The sequence below is a fragment of the Somniosus microcephalus genome, chromosome 14, assembly GCF_052327205.1.
Source record: "Somniosus microcephalus isolate GS21.2 chromosome 14, FLI_Smic_1.0, whole genome shotgun sequence".
In the NCBI taxonomy this organism is placed as follows: domain Eukaryota; kingdom Metazoa; phylum Chordata; class Chondrichthyes; order Squaliformes; family Somniosidae; genus Somniosus; species Somniosus microcephalus.
The window spans coordinates 75,833,287-75,860,444 of record NC_141000.1 but is presented as its reverse complement, the minus strand read 5'-3'; the positions used below and the strand labels follow the sequence as shown (position 1 = coordinate 75,860,444).

The 27,158-nt window shown below is 42.9% G+C and overlaps 1 protein-coding gene across 1 annotated transcript; it reads right to left on the bottom strand.

Moving 5' to 3' along the window:
- Positions 1-1,233: 1,233 nt before the first annotated feature.
- On the bottom strand, positions 1,234-25,327 carry gpr161b (G protein-coupled receptor 161b). Its single transcript, XM_086006720.1, has 6 exons — positions 24,751-25,327; positions 23,078-23,480; positions 18,212-18,936; positions 7,013-7,117; positions 5,701-5,820; positions 1,234-2,626 (listed from the first exon to the last, which is right to left on the bottom strand). Exons 2-6 carry the CDS (start codon positions 23,437-23,439, stop codon positions 2,355-2,357), a joined length of 1,584 nt encoding a protein of 527 aa, XP_085862846.1. The 5' UTR covers positions 23,440-23,480; positions 24,751-25,327; the 3' UTR covers positions 1,234-2,354.
- Positions 25,328-27,158: the final 1,831 nt, after the last annotated feature.

Genomic DNA, 27,158 nt, shown 5'->3' with positions numbered 1-27,158 from the left:
TGTGAAGTCAAGTATGGCAAACAGTACTGTAACTGAGGTTTTAATGGTTTGTAGAGGCTCAATACCTCTGGCCTTTTATATTGTATACCTCATGATGGCATCTAGAATTTAATGTCTGATGAGCCTGTATCGCCAAATTCCAGTCAGAGTACAATTATTGTGGTTTACTAAAATATCACCTTGCACTTACTGACACTGAAGCCACGTTTTAGCCTATTCCCACATATCCGTGTCCCTTTGCAGTTTTCTTTGGCCTTCTAAAGATTCAACTATAACTCTTGTTTTACTATCATCTGCAAATTTGACACCGCTCACTAGGCCTTTATCCAAATCATTGATATACAGTACACAATTAATTTAAGTGACCACCAAACTGAAACCTAAGGGACACCGCTACTACCCACTTCCAACCACTCTGGAAAAACTTCCCTGAACTCCTGCCGTTTTCACCCATCTAACTAATTTTTAATCCAGTTGCTATCCTCCCCCTAATTCCATACCCCTTAAATATTTTCTAATAATTTCCCACATGGTACATTATCAAAAGCTTTCCTAAAGTTCATGTACACTACATCCATTGCATTTCCCCCATCTACCATGTCTTTTACCTCAAAGAATTCTAAGCACAATCATCCCTTTTTAAAATCCGTGCTGGTCATTTCTAGTTTATCAAGATATGTTGTAATTCCATCCTTAGACTCAAATTTTCCATATCATGGATGTTAAACTAACTGGCCACTAGGAAGCTGCTCTCATCCCTAATGCTGCTTTGGCAGATTAGAACTGATACCAAATTAAATAAATGTTGTACTACCTTCAAGATGGAGGTAGTGACTGAGTAACAGTTGAAGCTGACCTAATGTCTCTTTCTTTGGCTCAGTGTCAATTTTTGTCTATACATTTCTAGGCTCCACCCACTCTGAAATCCTCCAGAAGCCTTCATTTTCTTCCCCCAACTCTCACATCTACCTTTCCTCTGGTATCTTACTCTACTGTAACTTCCCCTCTACAGTGGACCTCTAATCCAGCTCCTTCATGGCAGTCCTCCCCTCCAATCTCCTTCATGGCAGTCCTCCCTCAGTCCTGATCTAATTATCTATCCCCCTTCCCTCTGACCCCATTTCACTTGAGGACTACAGTTGGCCTTGATGTGCTATGTATAACGCTGCAGGAGATGACAAAGGATATTAAATGTCAAACTGATGTGAAAATAAAAGGCTAGATATCAACATAGCTTTTTCAGATTTATTTTAATACAAAACGTGATGACAAAAAATCTGCCATTTGTTTTAACTGACTAAAATCTTCAATATATTTTAGTTTGAAGTACACAACCCATAACATTTACTTGTCTAAAACATGGAAAAAAAAACTGACTAGCACATGGCTTGGAAACAAGTAAACACTTGACAGTGAGCATCTTCAAAATAGTACAAGGACACATTTACTATAATTTGAATGGTATAACCCTAATGCTCAGCTATATGTAGTATTAGTTTGGCTTATGTTCTGTTCCTATTGGTTCTCATACATTTCCATAGGCATCCAAAAACATTTTGGACATAAAAAAAAAATCAATACTTAAGATAAGACTTTTTTTTTTAAACATTACCGCCTGCTGCAGGTCTATTTTTAGAACGGTCTGAATACAGGGAGTTTAGAAACCTGTATAGCAACAGGTTTGCTGAACCAGAACTGGCTCTTTTGCAGTCAGTCAATTCATCACTGTGTAGCTGAAAGTTATCAGATACTGTTCTTGCCCATTTTAAAAAGTTACAAATTGACATTTTCTTTGCATTCTTTCTTCATCCCTTTCTCCCCCCTCCCCCATGATTTTTGTTAGGAACACACTTGGTTTGAGGCTCGGGTAAGAATCACCCAGTTTTCAATTAGCTGATTAACCTTTGTGGAAGGTTATGCCAGCAGAGTAACAACTATGTGCCCATTCTCACCACCAATAGTGCAGGCACAGACATTGTTACTAAACACCGGCTGCCACTGCTGGAAGGTAAGAAACAACATTTAAACTTCTTGCTTTCTAGAATTAGCACAATCCCAGCATTCTTCCTCTTGGGGATTTTCTTTCAAAGAATTTTATTCTGCACCAAATTACTGGAAATAATTACTTTAGGATGTCAAAGCTGTAAACTCATTTCTTTGGCTTCTCCCACTTTTCGTTAAATCTTTCTACCGACTGAATTCCTCACCCATTATTTTATATATCAATATTTGAACAATTGTACAACAAATGAATGCATACCAACAGACGCTTTAAGCCTCAGACATCCAACACCTGGTGAAATAAATGTGTTATTGTCGTGTCCTTTCTATATTGCAAGTATATTTCAATCCCCTCAAGCACTCTCTTCCTCTGTGCCATCATTAACAATTCCTTCATCAATACTCTCCAGCCTCAATCTCTGACCTGCAGAGATTTTGCTTCCTTTGTTGGTACCCCCAGGTACAGTTTTAATAACCGTAAACAAATCTCCAGGCAAACTGCTCTCCCCAAAAAGGCTCATTTTGGCATCCGTCTCGATAGCTTTGGCCAAACTGGCAGCAAAATTGTCCAGAGTTTTGTGAACATCTGCTTTGATTTGCAGGATTGAAGATTGGTCAACTTCTTCTGCAAAGGAACAAGATAGGATTAAATGCATTTCTACCCCAGCACAATCTTAGAATCATGATTTTTGTATTTCTTCTTGCTAATTTTCTCCTCCATTCCTGAAGGCATTAACTCCTTGCTGCAATATTGTTCCAACATGCAGTGAGCTGCAAGACTTGAACTGCTCCTTTTGTTCTCGAGAATCTATAATGGTCCACCTATCATCTTGAACAATAGGCTAACCACTGGGATATGGTATAGGTGTCCCCAAGTGTGATATAAATCTTTCCACAGCTCTCAAAATCAAAACAGCCGATTTGATCATTCAGGGCAGGTCATGGTGAATGCTGACTTCAGCACAGACACAGATCCTTCAGATCTGTGCCAAAAAGGGACACAAGATTCTTCAGTCTTCCCCTCCAAGTCACACACCATCCTAACTTAGAAATATAACACCATTCCTTCATTGTCACTGGGTCAAAATCCTGGAACTCTCTCCCTAACAGCACTGTGGGAGTACCTTCACCACACGGACTCCAGCAGTTCAAGGCAGCGGCTCTCCACCACCTTCTCAAGGGCAATTAGGGATGGGCAATAAATGCTGGGATTGCCAGCGACGCCCACATCCTATGAATGAATTTTTAAAAATTGCATTTGGTGCCCTTCATGATGAGGATGCAGACAAGCAAGGAGGTGCTGCTCCAACTATTAGCACTAGTATTGATTGGGGTGTGGTATATATCCACACTGTGGTCAGGTTAGTGGCAATGCACATTCTATGCTGAATTGTGCTGCTCACTGTGCCACCCTTGGGGAGCTCCTGGTACCTGCTGTTTGCCTTGCAAGTGTCCAAACTTAGACTTGAGAATCAACTTGACTCCAAAGAATCCACAAGATGATACACCTGGTGATGAGTTTAAAAGCAACTGAACTCTTTGTGGAAAACTTGCTTGTGGCAAGCTCACAGTACCCCAGAGCATTGCTGATAATTGATCAGGCAGCGTGATGAGCCATCCTGACTCACTAATAAAAGCCGGAGGATTACACCTGCCACTGGGAACTGGAATGGTTCCCACTCAACTACAGCTAACCTTGCAACCAATGCCCTAATGTGTAGAGCGATCCTAGCTGGATTCTCTGTGCTGGTAGGTTAGATGGTTTCGGTTGGTTAAACTCCACAGTGCTTCTGCATTCGCAAGGTCCCCAAGCCTGAGCCCTGGACATAGGTGAGTGGGATGTGTCCCTCAGGAAGGAATGCACACTCCATCTCAGGCAAACAAACTCTGAATTTCTCAGTAATTTGAGTTGGAGACTCAAACATGATGATGAGTTTTGCACATGTTAGAGATCCAGTTGACCAAATGAAAAGTTCTAAAAGGAGTCAAAGATTGCTATTAAACACCCAGGATCATACCACGATAAGGGTTTCTGTGCACATCAGCCATGGTCCCGATCAAAAGAAAATTCAGTGGGTGCTAACTTTCCCAATACCTCACCTACTTATCCATTATTCACAATCTGGATCAACAGGCCATTCAAGCACAATGGTACATCACAGCCAGACCTAATTTTGTCCTTGTCCAACAGGAGTGGCAGGATAGGGGTCCTTAGGGTGTCATGTTGGATGCTGGAATCTGACAGCACTGGGACGGTGATGTGGTGCGAGTAGTGGGAGGAGTTTCTGAGGTCTAGGCGTAGCGTGATGGAATGTGGCAGTAGTATGATGTTTCCCTACATTACAACAGTGACTACACTTCAAAAGAACTTAATTGTTTGTAAAGTGGTTTGGGACGTTGAGGTCATGAAAGGCATTATATAAATGCAAGTCTTTCTTTAGTAGGGAGTTCTGGCTGGCCTTTTATGATGGGATTGGGTTTGGAAAGAGACCTGGGGCAAGAGAGCAGTACAGAGTGAGAATACACTGCAAAGGGATTGCGGGCTGCCACTGAGAAAACATGACGATGGGAGTTTGGTTGGGGAGAGATTGACGATGGGATGGGTGCAGTTATAAAAGAAAAGAAAGAAATACAGACTTGCATTTATAGAGCGCTTTTCATGACCACTGGACGTCCCAAAGCGCTTTATAGCCAATGAAATACTTTTTGAAATGTAGTCACTGTTGTAATGTAGGAAACGCGGCAGCCAATTTGCACGCAGCAAGCTCCCACAAACAGCAATGTGATAATGACCAGATATTTCTTATAGACATAGCAAGGGGAGCTGGAGGTAGGGTTTGGGAACCCCTTAGAACAGAAGTGGGTTTTCCCTTAAGTAGAGTCATGTTCCTAGCTCCTAACCAAGTTAAAACCAGTTCCTAACCACAACCAGAAATGCAGAATTTCTTCCAACAAAAATAACTGAGCGGTAGGGGGCTCAGTCATTGTGGTAGAAGTGCAGGGGAAGGACACAACGTTGTGAGAGGCAGACAGCACAGTTGCACAGTCCCTTTTTATAATCGCCAAGCTGGGTTGGGCCAGCTATTTAAAGTAGCATTATGCCACATTCACTGTAGCATTCTTTTTACAGGAGTCTTTCTTGCAATCTTAAAGTAATAAAAGTGGAAGGAGAAGAGATAGAGGTTGGCCTTGGTTAAAATAGTCCAGTTCAAATAGAGATAGAGATAATCAGTGGTCTAAAGCTCCAGAGGATATGGACCAGATTAAAGCACCATTGATGCAAATAATACGCACTAATTATTCCACATACAACATGCAATACTTTTTACACAAAAAAATTAGTACAAAATCCAGGTACACATAAGCAAATATAATTTTTTTTTTTAAATAAAGGAAATAACCCTCAGTTATCCTTGTTCATAATATGCATATGTTAGTTTGTGAAATATTATAGTGCCATGCGAATTATCTTAGACATCACAAACCATCATCATGGACATGCAATACAAATTCTATTTGCTGCATTACGCACTTATACTAAAAATGTAAAGGGAAACAAGAAACATACATTAAGTATTGTTCTGGCAATTTTATTAAATAAAAAATAACTACTAAAATTCAATTGATAAACTATTTAATTCAGCAAAACTATACACAAAAATATAGTAGCTCAGAAATAGAAACCATCTATATAAATACCTTGTGGTTCTGGGAGTTCATCAATTGTCACAGAACTCCGCCTTCGATTTGAACAATTATTGTGGTGCGAATACTGAGTTCCATCTGAATTGAAATCTTCCAACAGCAGGACATCAGTGCCTAAAGTATGTTTTATATAAAAGGATGAACAGCAGAATTTTGTGACAACACAATACCAGAGAGAGGCTTTCCATGAACCAAGTACTAGAACAGATTAATAGTATGTGCAATAAATCTTAGTTCCCACAGTTAGAAAGATTCCACAAACAGCAATGAGAAGACTAAGTAGTTAACTTGCTGGTTGATGGAAGAATGTTGACTAGGGTTTCTTACAGTACAAGACCCTCCACCTGAACCACTGGAACAGGCAGATAGGTCCCAGGATTAGCATGTCAATCTAAAGGACTGGACATCTGAAAATGCAGCACTCCCTCAGTACTGTACTGGACTGCCAGGCTAAATTAAATGCTGTAGTCCTGGAGAAGGACTAGACCCACAACCTTATGGCTCATAATCTGAGCCATAAATTGTGGGTTGTTTTGTGATGTGAGCCCTCTAGGACCTGGGGTGACACTGCATTGCTTTGGGCCAAGCCTCAGGAGTGAAAGCACAGTATGCTAACCCACTTTTATAAGAAATGCCACAAAATATTAATGCTTAGTGGCATTAAAGGGGAGAATGCAAGTTTGACCTCCTCATTCTGCACCAAGGAGAGTCAGTAGTAACTCTGCATAGAAAAGCCGAGGAAGAGAGAAGGAAAATAAAATGAAAGGGAAGGTAATAAATGAAATCAAATGAAACAGGGGTACCCCATGATTTCTAGTGGTGCTGGAAAAGGTCAGGGAACAGGCCACCTTCTTTCTCTCTCTCTCTCAGGAATAGAGGAGGTCAGGGAACTGAAAAAATAAAAGGAGAAAACATATACTGGGGAAACTGCATTCAAAAAATGTCAGGTTCAAGTCACTGGACTCTTCAGTAACTCAGCAACCCTCAGCTGACTCATGCCCCAAAATACCAGCAGACGCAGTTAGTTCTGACACTGCATGGTCGTGGAGCATTTTCTGTAAAATCTTCCAGGGTACGCAGGCAGCTGTCTCACGCATTTTTAATTATAGATCATATAACTAAATCAAAATACACAAAAATATCCAGGTACCATTTCATGTAAGAGAACTCTAATGAGAAACCTTAAGTATGTAATGTAGGCATTGTTAGTTACAAATGGCTTTAGCAGATTAACTTTTAATACTGTGCACATTTACAGTAATTTCTGCAACAAGTAGTGCCAGCTGTAAATGGCAAGAACAATTACCTGAGTCCTGAGAGACGCTGAATCCTGTGTCCCCGGTACTACTGCTGTGCCCCAGTGATTGTCCACCAGCCATCATGGCTGTGAGATGTGGAGACAATCCCAAATCTGTCCAAAGAACAAATAGAATGTAATGTTAAATTTATTCTTTCCACACAACTGCATAAAATGGATTTTTAAAAATCAAACATTTGGTTTATGCACTCAGTCAAACAAATTTATATTCATTCCACAAATATTTGTACCTTTATTTGTACGGAAATTCTTTGTAAAGCATGAAAGTGACATCAGCACTTGCGTAACACTTTTGCAAGGCCACAGAGACAAAGACGCCATAGCAACTGCATCTTACCAAGCTATCGGAGATAGGCATCACTCCACCTCCACAGAATCCAATATCCTCACATCTATAATATTTATTGCAAAAAAAACTATTGAAGTTATTATTTACTGAAATGGTTTATATTTCTTAGCATTTTCATAATCCTGAACAATGTAAAGATTAATTTTGGTTTACAAATCAGCGATGCAGTTGTTAAACAGCACCAGAGTCATGTCGCCCATTGTGAAAACCATTGGTTGTCCCAATGGCTGCAACAGTAAATACACGTTGTGTGTTACTGAGCCATTATATATAGTTAACTGATCTGAGCCAAGGCAGCATCAGGAGCATCGCTGAGTGAGGATCTCTGTACTTGGGATTGGGAAATAAATCAACCAACGTTCTGTTAATCACTATCCAGTGTCTCCTGGTGGGCACTGGCTGTGTGCAGCGCTGTGCTCAGTCAAGGGCCCATGTCTTTACTACACTACAGTTACTGATCAGTTTTATAGAGCAACAGTAAACTGCTGCCGGTACTTAAATTTGCAAATTGGGAGGGGTTTGGGGGGGGGGGGGGGGGGGGAGGGAAAATGCTTTTGTTTTTAAAACTGATGTTCACAAACTTACAATGTTCTTAAATTCTACAATAAAACTTTATGGTCTTAAGTCAACTATTGTGTTGGGGCCAAGACCACTGGATCCCACCAACTTAAATGTTTGATTAAGATTAATTATTATACTCTACTGAATAGATGTTTGCTATACAGTTAACACAAATGCCAAGACTGGGATATAAAATCTGAGCAATAGCACAGGTTAACCCTTTCAGTATCATCCAATTTAGAGGTGTTTTTCTCTAGCAATCTTTAAGATCTTGCAGGAGTTGGATATACTGCCAGTTCATTTTTACATCCATCTCTTGGTGATAAGGATGCTTGAAATTATGAAAATCTTGCTAAAATAAACACATTCACAACACCCACCACTTGCAAGTTGCCTGAATAAGGCAACTCTCAGAATAAGGGGTCAGCCATCACAGTGTCAGAATAGGGGGTTGGCCATTTAGGACTGAGATGAGGAAAAATTTCTTCACTCAAAGGGTTGTAAATCTTTGGAATTCACTACCTTAGAGGGATGTGGATGCTCAATCGTTGAGTATATTCAAGATGGGGTTCGATAGATTTTTGGATATTAAGGGAATCAAGCGATATGGGGATAGAGCGTGAAGGTGGAGTTGAGGTAGAAGATCAGCCACGGTTTTATTGAATGGTGGAGCAGGCTTGATGGGCCGAATGGCCTACTCCTGCTCCTATTTTTTATGTTCTTATGATCCCATGGAGAACACCTAGTGGGGTTCTTCAGCACTTAAGCTCATCCAAAACTCTGGCTCCCGTATCCTAACCCATCACCCTTGTGCTCGCTGACCTACATTGGCTCCCAGTCAAACAACACCTCGATTTTAAAAGTCTCATCTTTGTTTTCAAATCCCTCCATGGCCTCACCCCCTCCTCATCTCTGTAACCTCCTCCAGCCCTACAATCCCGAGATATCTGCACTTCTCCAATTCTGGCCTCTTGCGCATCCCCAATTTTAATCGCTCCACCATTGGTGGCCGTGCCTTCAGCTGCCAAGGCCCTAAACTCTGGAATTCCCTCCCTAAGCCTCTCCGTCTCTCTACCTCTCTTGCCTCATTAAGACACTACTTAAAACCTACTTCTTTGACCAAGCTTTTGGGCATTTGCCCGAATATCCCCTTATGTGGCTCAGTGTCAAATGTTGTTTGATAATGTTCCTGTGAAGTGCCTTGGGACATTTTACTATGTTAAAGGTGCTATATAAATGCAAGTTGTTGTTGTTGATGATTCAGAACAGACAGGAAGGGTTGTTTGGATTTTGGTTTCAATAGGAGAGCACAGCTGGATTTACGGGAGAATGCTAAATCTTAATGTTCCATATTAGGATGTTGTTGTTTTTCATTTTACAGTAAAAGGGAATTTCATTCCATTCATTCATACTTAAAGGTTTCAATGTTCAAATGTTCCATGTCATTATTTCTTTTCCTTACAGTATTTTCTCAAAATATGTTTCTCTTTCCAGCTGCAATATTAAAATGAATATTAAAATGTAACTCAAGAAAATGTTGTGTTTCATTTTATTTCCTTTTCACTTTCTGGGCTCTCCCTCCCCAAGGGTAGAACAATGCGCAATATCTTGTTCACGGATACACTACATTAAATCTAGAATGTGCTGAAGCATCATGCTATTGCTATGAGAAAATATATTTACTGCAAAGACACAAATGACATCATATATAACTGACCATGGTGCATCCTCATCCCTCCTCGTCCTTTCTGCAGCCTTTTATACAGTGGACCACACCTTCTTCCTCCAACACTTCATAGAGTTATAACGGCACAGGAGGCTGCCATTCGGCCCATCAAGTCCGTGCCAGCTCTCTGTAGAGCAATCCAGTCAGTCTCATTCCCCCGCTCTATCCCCGTAGCCCTGCCTCATTAAGACATTATTTCCCTCAAGTGCCTATCCAGTCTCCCCTTCAAAACATTGAGTGTCTCCACTTCCATCGACAGCGAGTTCCAGGTCGTCACCACTCGCTGCATTAAAAAGTTTTTCCTCACATTCCCCCTGTATCTTTTGCCCAAAACCTGAAATCTGTGTCCCCTAGTCCTTGTACCATCAACTAGTGGGAACAGCCTTTTCCCCTCTAGCCTAACCAAACCCGTCATAATCTTGTACACCTCTATCAAATCACGCCTCAACCTCCTTTGCTCTAATGAAAACAAATCCAGCTTCTCCAACCTGTCCTTGTAGCTAAGATCCCCCATCCCTGGAACCATTCTGGTAAATCTCCTCTGCAACCTCTCAAGTGCCTTCACATCCTTCCTAAAGTGTGGTAACCGGAACTAGACACAATTCTCCAGTTGTGGCCTAACCAGCGCTTTATAAAGGTTCAGCATAACTTCTCTACTTTTGTACTCAATACATCTATTTATGAAGCCCAAGATTCCATATGCTCTGCTAACCACTCTCTCAATATGTCCTGCCACCTTCAGGGACCTATGCACATTAACTCCCAGGTCCCTCTGTCCCTGCACACTCTTTAAAACTGTGCCATTAAGTGTATATTGCCTCTCCCTGTTCCTTCTGCCAAAATGCATCAGCTCACACGTCTCTGTATTAAATTCCATCTGCCACTTGTCTGCCCATTCTGCTAACCTTTCTATGTCCTGTTGCAGTCGATTGGTATCATCTTCACTGTTTGCCACACCCCCAAGTTTGGTGTCATCGGCAAATTTAGAAATTCTACTCTATATTCCAATATCCATTTATATACATCAAAAAAAGCAGTGGCCCCAGCACTGACCCTTGCGGAACACCACTGTCTACCATCCTCCAGTCTGAAAAACAGCCATTTACCACAACTCACTGTTTTCTGTCCTTAAGCCAATTCCTTATACAAGCTGTCAATGACCCACCTATTCCATGAGCCTCAATTTTGTTAACCAGCCTTCTATGTGGTACTTTGTCAAATGCCTTCCTAAAATCCATGTAGACAACATCCATTGCATTCCCTTCATCAATCCTCCCTGTTACTTCATCAAAAAATTCAATTAGATTAGTCAAACATGATCTGCCTTTTACAAATCTGTGTTGGCTCTCCTTAATTAGCTTAAACCTCTCCAAATGCCCGTTAATTTTTTCCTTGATTATTATTTCTAAAACTTTACCCACCACTGATGTTAAACTGACCGGCCTGTAGTTACTAGGATTGTACTTGCACCCTTTCTTGAACAATGGTATCACATTTGCCACTTTCCAATCCTCATGCACCTCCCCCGCATCTAGGGAAGATTGGAAAATTATGGCAAGCCCTTCGACTATCTCCTCCCCCAATTCCCTTAACTTCCTCTTCTCCATTGTCCAGCTCAGTGGGACTATCCTCACTTGGTTTCACTCTTACCTATCTGACTGTAGCCAGAGCAGCTCCATCAATGGATTCTCTTCCCACCCCCTCTTCTGGAGTCCCTCAAGGAACTATCCTCCTCTTCATCTATAGGCTGCCCCTTGGCAACATCATCCATAGACATGGGGTCAGCCTCCACATGTATGGAGCTAAACACGATCAAAATCACTAAGGAAGTGGTACTCGGTAAAATAATGGGACTCAAGGCGGATAAATCACCTGGACCTGATGGCTTACATCCTAGGGTCTTGAGGGAAGTGGCGGTAGGGATTGTGGATGCATTGGTAATAATTTTCCAAAACTCCCTGGACTCAGCAAAGGTCCCGGCAGACTGGAAAACTGCAAATGTAACACCCTTATTTAAAAAGGGCAGTAGACAGAAGGCTGGAAACTATAGACCGGTTAGCCTAACATCTGTGGCAGGTAAAATTTTGGAGTCCATTATTAAGGAGACAGTAACAGGACATTTGGATAATCATCATTTAATAGGACAAAGTCAGCATGGTTTTATGAAGGGGAAGTCATGTTTGACAAATTTGCTGGAGTTCTTTGAGGAAGTAACATATAGGGTGGATAAAGGGGAACCAGTGGACGTAGTGTATTTAGACTTCCAAAAGGCATTTGACAAGGTGCCACACAAAAGATTATTGCTTAAGATAAAAAATCACGGGATTGGGGGTAATATTCTGGCATGGATAGAGGATTGGCTATCTAACAGAAGGCAGAGAGTTGGGATAAATGGTTCATTCTCAGACTGGCAATCAGTAACTAGTGGTGTTCCGCAGGGGTCAGTGCTGGGTCCCCAACTCTTTACAATCTATATTAACGATTTGGAGGAGGGGACCGAGTGTAACATATCAAAGTTTGCAGATGATACTAAGATGGGAGGGAAAGTAGTGAGTGAGGAGGACATAAAAAACCTGCAAGGGGACATAGACAGGCTAAGTAAGTGGGCAGAGATTTGGCAGATGGAATACAATACTGGAAAGTGTGAGGTTATGCACTTTGGCAGGAAAAATCGTAGAGCAAGTTATTATCTTAATGGCAAGAAACTGGAAAGTACTGAAGTACAAAGGGATCTGGGGGTCCTGGTGCACGAAACTCAAAAAGTTAGTATGCAGGTGCAGCAAGTGATTAAGAAGGCCAATGGAATGTTGGCTTTCATTGCTAGGGGGATAGAATATAAAAATAGGGAGGTATTGCTTCAGTTGTACAAGGTATTGGTGAGACCGCACCTGGAGTACTGCGTACAGTTTTGGTGTCCATACTTAAGAAAGGACATACTTGCTCTCGAGTCAGTACAAAGAAGGTTCACTCGGTTAATCCCGGGGATGAGGGGGTGGTCATATGAGGAGAGGTTGAGTAGATTGGGACTCTACTCATTGGAGTTCAGAAGAATGAGAGGCGATCTTATTGAAACATATAAGATTATGAAGGGGTTGGATCGGGTGGATGCGGGGAAGATGTTCCCGATGATGGGTGAAACTAGAACTAGGGGGCATAGTCTTAGAATAAGGGGCTGCTCTTTCAAAACTGAGATGAGGAGGAACTACTTCACTCAGAGGGTGGTAGGTCCATGGAATATGCTGCCCCAAAAAGCTGTAGAAGCTACATCATTACATAAATTTAAAACAGAAATAGACAGTTTCCTAGAAGTAAAGGGAATTAAAGGTTACGGGGAGCGGGCAGGAATTTGGACGAGTCTAGGTTCGGATCGGTCATGGCCCTGTGGGTAGCGGAGCGGGCCCAGGGGCCGTGTAGCCTGATCCTGCTCCTATTTCGTGTGTCTAATTCTGTTAGATTCAGGAGATGGTTCTGTGATAGTGGATTGGCAGTTAGGATCAGATCAGCCGTGATCTTATTGAATGGCGGAGCAGGCTCGAGGGGCCGATTGGCCTACTCCTGCTCCTATTTCTTATGTTCTTATGTTCTTATGCTGACGATAACCAGCTCTACCTTTCCATCAAATCTCTTCACCGCTCCACTGTCTCTGTATTGTTAGACTGCTTGTCCAATATCTAGTCTTGGATAAGCCACAATTTCATCCAACTAGATATTAGTAAGACCTAAGCAATCATCTTCGGCCCCTACCACAACACCCTTCCCAATGATTTCATTCCCCTGCCTATCGATATTTCAGGCTAAACCAGATGGTTTCCATCCCAAGCTGGGTTTGTGATGCTATATCCTCTCCATCGCAATGAGCAGCTATTTCCAATTCTGTAACATTGCACCACACCCCACCCCATTCCTGCCTCAGCCCATCTCCTGCTGAAACCCTCAATCCATGCTGTTGTCACCTCCAGACTCGATTATTCTAATACACGCCTGGCCGGTCAGTCTCTTATCCTCCACCCTCCATAAACTTCAGCTATTCCAAAACTCTGGATGCTGCCCATAGCCCTACTCTATACTCGCTTATCTGTATTGGTTCCTGTTCCGCACCCCCCCCCAACCTGGGTTTATATCTCCTTGTGACTTTGGCCTCTCCCCCCCGCCACCACTGGCAGTCATGCAATCAGTTTCCTAGGCCGTACACTCTAGCCCTAGAGATAGTAGATGCATTGCTGGTCATCTTCCAGAACTCGATAGACTCTGGAACAGTACCCATGGATTGGAGGGTAGCTAATGTTACCCCACTATTCAAAAAAGGTGGTAGAGAAAAAGCGGGGAATTATAGACCGGTAAGCCTGACATCGGTAGTGGGGAAAATGCTAGAGTCTATTATAAAAGATGTAGTAGCAGAGCACTTGGAAAGCAGTGACAGGATCTGACAAAGTCAACATGGATTTACAAAAGATAAATCATGCTTGACTAATCTACTGGAATTTTTTGAGGATGTAACTGGTAAAATAGATAAGGGAGAACCAGTGGATGTGGTGTATTTGGACTTTCAGAAGGCTTTCGATAAGGTCCCACATAAGAGATTAGCGTGCAAAATTAAGGCACATGGGATTGGGGGCAAGGTATTGACTTGGATAGAGAACTGGTTGGCGGACAGAAAGCAAAGAGTTGGAATAAACGGGTCGTTTTCCAAGTGGCAGGCAGTGACTAGTGGGGTACCGCAAGGATCGGTCCTAGGACCCCAGCTGTTCACAATATATATTAATGATCTGGACGAGGGAATTGGATGTAATATCTCCAAATTTGCAGACGACACAAAGCTGGGTGGGAGGGTAAGCTGTGAGGAGGATGTCGTGAAACTCCAGTACGATTTGGACAGGTTGGGTAATTGGGCAGAAACATGGCAAATGCACTATAATGTGGATAAATGTGAGGTTATCCACTTTGGTGGCAAAAACAGGAAGGCAGATTATTATTTGAATGGCAATAGATTGGGAGAAGGGGAAGTGCAGAGAGACCTGGGTGTTATTGTGCATCAGTCGCTGAAGGTAAGCATGCAGGTGCAGTTAAGAAGGCAAATGGTATGTTGGCCTTCGTAGCAAGAGGGTTCGAGTACAGGAACAAGGATGTCTTGCTACAGTTGTACAGGGCCTTGGTGAGACCGCACCTTGAGTAGTGTGTGCAGTTTTGGTCACCTTACCTGAGGAAGGACGTTCTTGCCATGGAGGGAGTGCAGCGAAGATTCACCAGGCTGATACCTGGGATGGCAGGAATGACGTATGAGGAGAGATTGTGTCGATTGGGCTTATACTCACTGGAGTTTAGAAGATTGAGAGGGGATCTCATCGAAACCTATAAAATTGTGTCAGGTCTGGACAGACTAGATGCAGGAAGGATGTTTCGGATGGCCGGGGAGTCCAGAACCAGGGGTCATAGTCTAAGGATAAGGGGTAAGCCATTTAGGACTGAAATGAGGAGGAATTTCTTCACCCAGAGAGTGGTGAACCTGTGGAATTCTCTGCCACAGAGGGCGGTGGAGGCCAGTTCATTAAATATATTCAAGAAAGAGTTGGATATATTTCTTGAGGCTAGAGGGATCAAGGGATATGGGGAGAAGGCAGGGACAGGGTACTGAATTTGGATGATCAGCCATGATCTCATTGAATGGCGGAGCAGGCTCGAGGGGCCGAATGACCTATTCCTGCTCCTATTTTCTATGTTTCTATGTTTAAACTCATCCACCTCTCGACCTACTTTCTTTAAGACGCTCCTTAAAACCCACCTCTTCAAACAAGCTTTTGGTCACCCCTCCCAATATCTTGGAGCTACCTTGTTGCTGGGCAGAATGTAAAACACAACTAAGAACATAACTTAGGTCTGCTGTCTGTGTCTCATACTCTATAGGCACTAGCTGAGAACAATACCTGTAAATTAACATCCTTAAAGCTGTAATCCCTTGCTCTGCTTTGATCATTGGTAGAACTCACTTTTTACTGGACTTTTACATGAGATAGTTTTAATTCATACTGCAATTATAATGCCCTTAATGACTGTAACCTGATTTCATGAAGAGGTTCCAGAGGTTGGTTTGGACCAGTGCTGGCTCCACCCAAACATCTGTCCAGCTTTCCTCCTATTCAATTGATCCCTTTCCATCTGTGGGTTGAGGCTCTGGTTGGTTGTTTTTGTCTATTGTCAAATTGACATAAATAATGTAAAGCCAAAACTTTAACTTTGCAGGAGACTGTTGTATTTTATATTTGATAGTTTGGAAAATATCAACTTACCAATAAAAAACCAACAATCTTCTCCAATATATATATTTGATATTTACAAATACTAATAGATTACTAACCTTGCTACATGGGTCTACTTATTTTTCATGGAATCCGGTTGAGATACTGTACTGCACATTTCCAAATACTACAGAACTATGGAACTGGATGGCACAGTGTCCTTTCACCACTGGGACCTGGATTTGTATTCAGCCTAGTTTAATGAGGAGGGGCTGGTGGAAGCAAATCTCTCTTGGGGAGCTGCAACAGTTCTATAAGGATGACATATGGCTGGTCTTATCTAGTAGGTATCCTCCACAGCACAAAATCATCCATAATTGTATATACACTCAATGGCAGTCTCACAGAGTCCTGTAAAGATGGCTAGTATGGGAAATGAAAAATGTTATACTGTTACAATTAGAGATGGTTCTCAGTGGTATGGGTTAAGGCACATTTTTGGGTAATTGGGTGAGATTTACTCTGCACCTCACTGTGCTAAACCCAACCTTAGCATGACCAATGCCAGCAGCCAGTGCCCAATGCCGGCAGCAGGAGCCCTATGCCGGCAGCAGGAGACCGACGCACTCCATGTACTGACATGGATATCTCTCAAGAGAGAAAAATGTAAATTTTAACAAACTAGAATGTTCCTCACCTCCCCCACCAGAATCCAGAATAGAGGTTGGCAGCATATAAACAAACCTTGTTCAGGATCTCAAAATTAGGACTGCAGATATCTGCTGATAGGGTGTTTGGACAGGAATCTGTTTGGACAGGAAACTTTCAAAGCAGCAATCTGGTGGGTCCTACTGTTAATATCGTCATAAAAAATTCAAAGCCAAACCTATTGCTAATGCCACTCTGATTTAGAGCTGCTTTGAACAGCTGAGGGACACACCCCCTCAGATTTGACCACTCAGTCCTTCCAGACCATGAGTCCATGCCACCGAGACACCAGGTGGCTCATCTGTTCCCACAATGCTGCTCTTACTTCAGTCACCTGGAGATAGAGCCCTGGCCGAAGTGAGGCATCGTGATGCTCTCTCCTTCCTTTCTACCCCCCACCCCAAGCAGAGTGGATTAGAGTCGGAGGCAAAAGAAAATCATGCATCATTTCACATTGTGGGTCTGTGCACTGACACTCCTACATGCAGTGCAGCACTGCCTGATTCATGGTGTTTACAGCAGTACATCTGTCACCAGAATAGGTAAACACAGTATATCCACATGATGTCAAGCCGATGGAAAACACTCACTCGTTACGGAACAAGCCCGGAGGAATTTCCAACAGGTGGGACTGGAGAGCCACTGGGCTCATTTTGCTAAAGGAAAATCGTTGAATATGAATAGCAGGCATACAGATTATTTCATTCACAGTTTCCTACAAAATGAACTTTTTTTTTTGGTACAGAAAGGGTTGCTAGAAGTCCTGAAAGGGTTAACAAGAGGATTCACATTCCGAAGGCAATGAATCTCATGAATTTGGAATGAAAATTTTATAAACTGATGCAGCTGAAATATGCCCCTGGACCTCTCTGCAAAGCAATTTCGTCATGCCATTGTAAAAGCATCACAATACCAGCAGTCTGCGAGAAGCTCAAATGTTATAATCAAACATATACCCCTCGCTAAAAAGACAACATATTACAGCAATTTCTACTTATAATACCTCAGGATTTAAGCAAATTGTTACCCAATCTCATTCCCTCTCATCTTCCCCTCACCAGTCCCCTTCCTCGTAGCATCAACATTCCTCATAGCTGCAAGTCTGCATGACACAACATACTGCAGCAGGATTTCTCCTAAATAATCACATTTTAGGCATATTATTCATTCTACTCTACCTTTTAATAACCCGGAAACAGTCGGCCTCTATTTATTGTAACTCTAAGAAGGTCTACATAATTTAATTAAAATTTCAGGAATATATTTACCAATGCTCATGTTATATAAATCAAAAGTAAACAAGTGGGCTGGTCAATTTCAGCTGCAAGAAAATCCATATGAAACTGACAAAACAGACTCTTGTATAAAGCTGGAGCAGCCTTAATCTAGAGTGAACATTTTCTATGGAAACAATGTCTTATTTACAAAAGAGACACACAGAACATCTTACACTCTTCAAATATCTGACAGCACTAGTTATTCCTCAATCTCAGTGCCCAACAAAATAAGTTTAACGCGCCAAATGTGAAAAAGCAAAAGGCAATAAACATATTTTTTCATGATGCAGTCATCGCAGCAGAAGCTTTACCCACTCCCTTTTCCTAGGTTACCTGTGATGCGATTGGAGATGCTGAATAACCTGGAAGTCCTCTGACGTTCAATAAATGAATCCCTGTAGTATCTGTCCCCAAAGCACATCCCCAGCAGCTCTTTGCGTACCGTTTTATTCCACAGTCCATAGATAATTGGATGACAAATAGCACTAGTAAAGGATAGCCACGTTACCAGTGTCTCCAGTCCTGGAGACACAGTGCCTTTCCCATGAAGTGCTTCGGTGCTAATCACTATCATGTAAGGGCCCCATGTGACAACAAAAGCACCAATCACAATCAAGATAGTTGTCAGGGCTTTGCATTGATTGGCTGAATAAACAATGTTATTGATGGTGTTCCTTCTGCTCCCTGAAGAAGAGGTAGAGGAGTTGGAATTTTTTCTTCCATCCTTATTGGATTCTTCTTGCACAATTATGATAGTTCCACAGTGGATTTTCCGTGCTTTGAGCCTGGCCACACGAAATATAAAGCCATAGCAAATGACCATGGCTAAAAACGGCAACAGTGCACACCAAATCTGCCAAAAGGCAGTGTAGCCTACTTCTTTGTACCATGCAGCTATGCAGATCCATTTGAATTGGTCAAACTCAAATGTAGACCAGCCAAAGAGAGGAGGAAGACATCCAATCAGTGAGTGCAGCCACACGTATACGATCACAACAACAGCACGATTTCCAGTTATTTTCATAGGATATACCATTGGATAAACGACAGCATAGTACCTGTAGAAATCAGAAATAATTATAGGACAAAAAATCTCAGTCATACACAACAGCTCAAATATCAAAACTACCACCTTTGCTATTTGTACAGGAACTCCTAGTTAATACACTAAATCTAACAAAAGTATAAAACAAACATATTCAAGGTAAAGTTAATGGGACAATAACAACTGAAACTCAATAATCACAATTTCAAGCTAATCCAAATATTTAATTTTATCAGGTTTATTCTACAATGAACATGGGTTCTGGCAGTAAAACATTTACAAAATATACAGGCAGTTCTATTTAAAAAGAATAGTGAAAATGGAGAAGAGATGTACCGAGATACATAGCATGTTACCGCGAAACAGCAAATCAGCATGGAATAAACTGACCCAACTGTGGAAAGTGTTTTGCTAGTGTTTTCATGGGACATCAAATGTGAACTAAAGCTAAATGCCCTGGTTTCATTTGCAACCAAGTAGAGCACCAATGTGCAGCATCACATTTGGGAGAAACAGCTCGATTCCCCCCAGGCCAGAGTTTGTGGACTCTGTTTTGCTGATGCAAGAAAGTGCTGACCAGAACTTGGTACCTAGTGGGAGGAGGAAGAGAAACCAATCCCTGATACAAGCTCATAGGCATTACCTGAAAATCATTATTTAAACGAAACAAAACAGTTTTTGTGGTCTAACTGATGAAAAGAAGACAAAGAGCTTTACAAATTGTCAATGGTACCTCAAGCAAAAGTCAAAAAACAGTAACTAACCTTTTCTTTATTTTAGACTTTTTCAATTACTAACGGATAAATTGTTAACGGCGAATGTTCAGAACACCAGGTTGGAGGAGTTACTGAGTTCAGCGGTTTCACACAGTTAGAGACACATTTACCACTGAAGTACACCAGCTTTCTAACTATATCACCAACTGATGTTAATTCAGCTCCCTCATGTGGGTTGTTTCAGTAACTCCTGCTCACTATTTTTTATCTTCTCCGCTGCTGCTCGGAACAAGTCTGGTAATTCATCCTCTGGCTTTCTTTCTTATAACAAAGCAGTCACCGTTTGAAATTTAAACCAACTCTATGCCATTAACTGACCAGTTGAGATGTGTCAAACCCAGTAAGATCAGAATGAGGAAAACAATAAAGTTAGAGGGATTCATTTTTAACCAGCTCCATTATATTTGCATTTTTTTCTCTCTCTTTCTCCACTAATTTTCTCACCTCCCTTCTCCCAAGGCCATTCACTACTTACTGGCATACTTTCACAGGTGCCAAGCATGCATGCTCCAGTACCTTAACCAAGTGGCCATTCTTCATGTACAAGCCTAGACAGTAAATGCCAGCATCAGTGCTGAGCCCAACCTTGGCCTTACGTAATATCTGCACACCTGCATTTCCAGTGGAGGGTACTGGATAATGAATAGGAAGGAACAGGAAACCCAATTGATTTTTTCCCCTCAGTTGTAGCACCACTATTGCTGTCCCAGCTGAAATCAGCCACTGCAGCATCAGCAGTGACTGAGCTGAACTGGTCAGTATGGCTCAGCTACACACCTGGAGTACTGTGTGCAGTTTTGGTCTCCTTACCTAAGAAAGGATATACTTGCCATAGAGGGAGTGCGGCAAAGGTTCACCAGACTGATTCCTGGGATGGCAGGACTGTGGTATTAGGAGAGATTGGGTCGACTAGGCCTGTATTCACCAGAGTTTGAATGAGAGGGGATCTCATTGAAACGTATAAAATTCTGACAGGGCTAGACAGGCTGGATGCAGGGAGGCTGTTTCCCCTGGCTTGGAAGGGGGGGGTCTAAAACGAGGGGGTCACAGTCTCAGGATACGGGGTAGGACATTTAGGACTGAGATGAGGAGAAATTTCTTCACTCAGAGGGTGGTGAACCTGTGGCATTCTCTACCACAGAAGGCTGTGGAGGCCAAGTCACTGAATATATTTAAGGAGATTGATAGATTTCTAGACACAAAAGGCATCAAGGGGTATGGGGAGAGAGCGGGAATATGGTATTGAGATAGAGGATCAGCCATGATCATATTGAATGGCAGAGCAGGCTCGAAGGGACGAATGGCCTACTCCTGCTCCTATTTTTCTATTCTAAACCAGGAGCTACTAAAGTGAATTTTAGATTAATAGTCATTTCTAATGGGAAGCATTAAAAGGATTAACTGCTTTTCATTTTATGACTTTTTTTTTTAAAGTGTACATTTTATACTCAAGGACGTTGAGTATAAATTTAGGGGGAAAAAACACTTGAAAATTCCTATCCAACCTTTGAAGGTGATCAAACAAGCTCTGGGAAATCAAGGTGACTGGGAAACACATCTCCCAGTACCCCATCTACCTTCTATACATAGTTAGATCAGCCATACTCAGGAATACAACAGGAAACGAGTAGAAACAAAGAAACCACAAAGTCACTTCTAGTCAAGTGTATACATGAAAAATACCGATCAAAGGTTAAATTTTACATTTATATTACGTGTTTGCCCCCTTTGCCCTCTGCTGTCCTTTTTGCTCACTTTGTTTGGCCTCTTTTCCACTCTTACCTGTCCGATCTTAGCCACTTCATCTCTTCTCAATGGCTTCTCTTCCCAGCCCCACATTATTTCCTCGGGAGTCCACCAAGGATGCATCATCGGCCCCCTCCTCTTCCGTGCCTACATACTTCCCCTTGACATCATCGCAGACATGGAGCCAGCTTTCACGTGTACACTATAAGATTGCTTGTCCGATGCCCAGTCTTGAATGAGCCATAATTTCCGCCAGCTAAACACTGGGAAGATTGAGTCATCTTTGGCTCCTGACGCAAACTCCCTGCCCTCACCAGTGACTCCATTCCCCCTCCCAACCCACTGTCTTAGGCTGAACCAGACTGTTCACAACCTTGGCATCCTGTGACCAACGTTCCCCTCTAAGATGCGTTGCTGTCTGCTCATCCTGCGCTGCCCAGGACTGGCTTTTACAATGTGAAATTTCGCGCACGTGTGAAACTTTGAATGGACCGTGTACCCAAATTTAAAATTAGGGGCAGCATTGCCTGTGACCTCCTAGTTGAGTTGCCAACCCTATATCATTTCCATCACAATAACTACCTGCTTCCACCTCCCTAATATCACCCACCTCCATCCCTGGCTCAACCCATCTGCAGCTGAAACCCCTTATTTATGCTTTTACCACTCCAGACAATTACTCCAATGTTCCCCTAGCTGGCCTGGCATCTTCCACCTTCTAAACTTCAGCTCATCCAAAACTTTGCTGCCCATATCCTATCCTGCATCAAGATACATTCACCTATCAGCCGTCCTCGCTCACCTACATTGGCTCCCGGGCACCCAATTCCTCAGATTTAAAATGTTCATCCTAGTGTTTAAAATCCAACATAGCTTCACCTCTTTCCAACTCTGTAACATCCTCCCGCACTATAAACCTCACTCGCGCATCCCACCCCCACAACATTTTGTTCCTCTGACTCAAGTTCCTGTGTATCCCCCTTCCCACACCACTGTCGGCCATGCTTTCAACCACCTAGGCCCCAAACTCTGGAATTCCCTTCCTAAACCCCACCACCGTCTCTCTCAAGACCCTCCTTAAAACCCTAATTTGACCAAACGTTAAGTCACCCCTCCTAAACTTTCCTTTTGCTCTCCATCCATTTTTCCTTAAACCTCTGAAGCACCTCAAGATGTTGTTCTACATTGAAGGTGCTATGAGTTGCCTCTTTTTTTCACTTCTTGTTATTTCTAGTAAATCACTGACTGCCATTATATGGCTAGCCTTAATTGTTGCTGGTATTTTGCAAAACATTTTTGTAGCAAGGGCTTACTCAGTTCAATCCCCTTGATATTCTGATGCTTTGGAATTAAGTGACAATCCAACTACCATTTTCAAAAGTTGCAATTTCTTTTCCATATCTGTAGGCAATCCCTGTATAGATAAGAGGATCAATGTAACGGAACTTTTGAAAATGTGGTGTTCCGTACACAGATTCATTGTACAAATGCAGTAAATACAGATTACTCATGTAAATTCCTAGGATCTTTTCAACAGAAAGGAAAGAGTATATAAATATTGTACCATTTCTACAGAATCTAATCTCCATGTTGCTCTATTAAAGAAAAGGTAGCTAATGAAACAGGTCTTACCGATCTATTGCAATGACTCCAAGGGTCATCATACTGGCTGAGCTGATAAGCATGTACAGCAGTGCTGTGAAGTTGCACCAAACCACACCAAAGATCCATTCTCGCTTGATGGAGCTCGCGATAACGAAAGGGAGCACCAGAACAGACAACAGAAAATTGGAGAGAGTCAGACTGAAGACAAACTTGTTGCTCGGTGTCAAGAGGTAAGATTTCTTGTAAAGAGTTACGACAATCACCAGGTTTCCCAGACAGATTAACACAGCAATGACAATGATAGCAACGGATTCTGCAATGACGACTCCACCATCTTCCTGTGAAGTGTTGTTTCCCACACTTCTATTGACACTGGTATTAAAGTTCATTGTGAAGGTGTGGTACAGGGAGGTGATGGCATGCTTAAATGCTGAACCAGAAATATAAAAGATAATTAAATGCATGGAACAGAAAATATATAGGTACATTGAGGCTACAGTATCTGTCTAAATTTAAAAATATATAATTAATTAGTGAATTACTATTACATGTAGTAGATATGTAATTTTCCTGTCCTAATGTCTCCTTCTTTGGCTCCGTGTCAATTTTTGTCTTATGAAGCTCCTATGAAGTGCCTTGGGGCGTTTTACTACGTTAAAGGTGCTATATAAATGCAAGTTGTTGTAATTACTTCAAACACCTTTAATACTTTCTTGTAACTGCCAAAAGGACTATAGGGATGTATTTTTTTTGCAACATATACAGAAACAACCACGTTTTTCCATATGGGCTGTCAGGCATTCTCAATTCTTCACATTTATTCTGGCATTGCTGCATCGACCCTCAACCCAGCTTCTAGTTAATCAACTGAAAGGGCTTTTTAAAAGCCAATCCAGTTCCCCACACTGACACCAGCCACGAGGGTTAGTGCATCGGTCAGATCCGTCAGGGAGGCAATTGTGCAGAAAGTGAGGAAGATAATGAGTTGCAATTTTTAAAAATCTACTTGAGAAAACTGGCAAAATTAAATGGTTTATTCATGTGTTATATTATTTACAAGGAGATTACTGTGATTTATCACAATGCTACTGTTTTTAAATAGTGTTTGGTCTCCAATAGTGTTGCATTCCACTTTTGCACCAGTGACCCAGTTTATCCAGTGATGCCAACCTCCTCTACCCCCAAGTATTTGTGGGCCGGAGTCCTGGCCGTGAGAGATCCCACCCGTCCAGTTCCTTTATAATAACCACAAGCAATAGTTTATTTTGGCCAATAATCACGCATTGCCGTGAGCAAAAGTGACAATGCGTCATTTTGCTTTCTATGAAAAAATATCTCTGCTATCTGAATCACCCCACTCCCGACTCCATCGAGTTCATTCAGCAGTTCGAACAATCTCATTCTACTCTGCAGCACAGAGCACCTCCACACAAAGACCGAATCACAAAGCGCCCGGCATTTTTTCCAATCAAGATATGTTGCAAAATAGGTCCCTTTCAAGGAAGTTTAAAAAAATAAACATATTGAGGTATTCGGGGAAAGATCCATTTTACAGTCTTTAATCCACATACCTCGTCCTGTGCAGTGACTGAACCAAACCACCAGCTTCCTTTGTCTGCTCAACTCAAACAACTTTCCTGCTTTCACTTTTTCCTTTCCTTCCCTCGCTAAATAAAACTTCCACAAATGTCACGTCTCACCTTCTGTGCGCAAAGTCCATTCGTTTGCATATTTCCAGATTTGGCCAAGTCTGTTCTAAGGTGTTTTTTTGTTCTTGTTCTTGCTCTTTTCTCCTCCTCCCCAAAGTCCTGGGTTCCACAGCCCAGCAGATGTGCTGCGTGCAATGGCGCCGCTCTGTGAGCGGACTCTCCCTGCTCACACTGTGGGTGGTCCGCCTCGCCCGCCTCTCCAACACACCACCCAGCGCTGAGCCGGGGGGAAAGGGGCAAATGTTCAACTCGCAAACCTGCTGCCTCACCTCTCATTCCAAACCCCAAGAACCGAGTCGGCCGCCCCTGCCTTTCAAATATCAATTTAAGACTAGATTTTTAAAAATAAGTTGTTACCGAAACTCACTCCTCCCCAGTGCCTCTAAATTTATTGGAATACAATGTTTGAAAAGGAACTATTTCACTAAAAGTGGATCTGGTTCGTGGTCACTGTGTTGGTCTTTACTACACTGCTCTGTCCAGTTTGTTAATAAACAGCAGACACTTATTCAGCACCGAGTGAGATCAAACGTTCCCGCAAGTTTCCACTCCCCTTCCCGTGCTCACAGCACACCAATCACACTATGCAACCTCCATCAGTTATGCCACTTTGGCGCGGGAGACAAATGCGTCCTTATTCACAGTGTCAGCTGTGGCTCAGTTGGTAGCACACTGGCCTCTGAGTCAGAAAGTTGTGGGTTCATAGTCCCACTCCAGGGACTTGAGCACATAAAGCTAGGCTGACACTCCAGTGCAGTGCTGAGGGAGTGCTGCACTGTTGGTGGTGCCATCTTTCGGGTGAGACGTTAAACCGAGGCCCTGTTTCAATCTGGCTGGCTCTGGATGGTAAACAGAGGCTTCTCATTCAAATCAGGCCCTGCCGTCGAATTTGGCAGGGGTGGGAAACCCATTCTCCCGGATTCCCCAACCCACCTTCCCCATTAAAATTCAGCCCTATATTTCGGAGTTCCTTTTAAAGTGGATGTGGACTGGAGAGTGGCCAGTGTACTACTTGTAATGTATGTACCTTTAAGGGAGAGAACTACTTTTTACAGCTCCTGTATACTGTAGTACCGGCAGTGACCACACCTGTATATAAACCCTGAGTAGTGATCTGTATAGTTAGTTCTCGAGTAACCCTCATTCAGTAAACACCTGTTGAATCGTTCTCTGCAGTCTGTTGTCTGATTATTGAAGGACACAACATTAAGATACACGGATCTAACAGTGGCGGCGAGCAAGTTCGAACCTACCTGCAACTCCGCATCACCTCCCAGGGATTCGCTCCTGGAGAACAGTGGAAGAAGGTCGAGTGCAGAAGCACGGGCGTCGACCACGGGCAACCGCCCAGTCATCCAGCGGAGATTTGAGCATCGCAGGGGAGGCTGTCGAGAGCCAGGCTTGGCTTTCCAGTCATGGTGGTCAAGCAAAACGGGCTGGCAACAGGTACTGCACAGACCCTTCCCGGACAGCGGCGGGCTAGAGCCTGACCGAGAGGCACAGAAAAAGGCCGAGCAGCGTCGACGGGGGAGAGGGAGAGGGCAGAGCGCACAGGGCGCAGCCGGTGTTCAGGACCGAGCGGCGTCGACGGGGGAGAGAGACGAGAGAGACGAGAGAGAGCAGAGCGCAGCTGGTGTTCAAGGGCCGAGCAGCGTCAACGGGGGAGAGAGGCGCGCAGGAAAACGCGAGGCGCTGCCATTGCCACGAGGACCGCAGAGAGCGGCGTTGGCAGCAGCGCAGGAGCAGCGCACGAAACCCACAGGGCGTCGCCATTTGCCACGAGGACCGCCGAGAGCGGCGTTGGCAGCAGCGCGGGAGATGCCATTTTAAGCCGCAGCGGGGAAGAAAGGAAAGCGCGGGAGACGCCATTTTAAGCCAGTCTAACCACACCCAAAAATGCCGAAAAATGGCAGTATCACAGCGTTCGACAATGAAGTCGAAGATTGGACCACATATGTCGAACGCATAGAAATATACTGCAAGGCGAATGAAGTGCCAGATGACAAGAAAGCGCTGGTATTGTTGAATTCAATGGGTGCAAAAACGTACGGCTTACTACGAAACCTAGTAACCCCGGAGAAGCCAGTAGAAAAGGATTTTGAAAACATAGTAGAAATCCTACAGGACCACTTAAACCCCACACCGCTGCTGATAGCAGAAAGATTTAAGTTTCACAAAAGGAACCAGCATAAAGATGAAAGTAATGCTGAGTATTTAACGGACCTGTGCAAGCTATCGAAACACTGCCAGTTTGGAACGGGACTAGCAGATACTTTAAGGGACAAGTTTGTGTGTGGGCTTCAAAGTGAAGGAACCCAGAAACGGCTTCTATCAGAAAAGGATCTTACGCTGGACAAGGCTTTCAGCATTGCAGTATCACATGAAGCAGCAGCACGGGT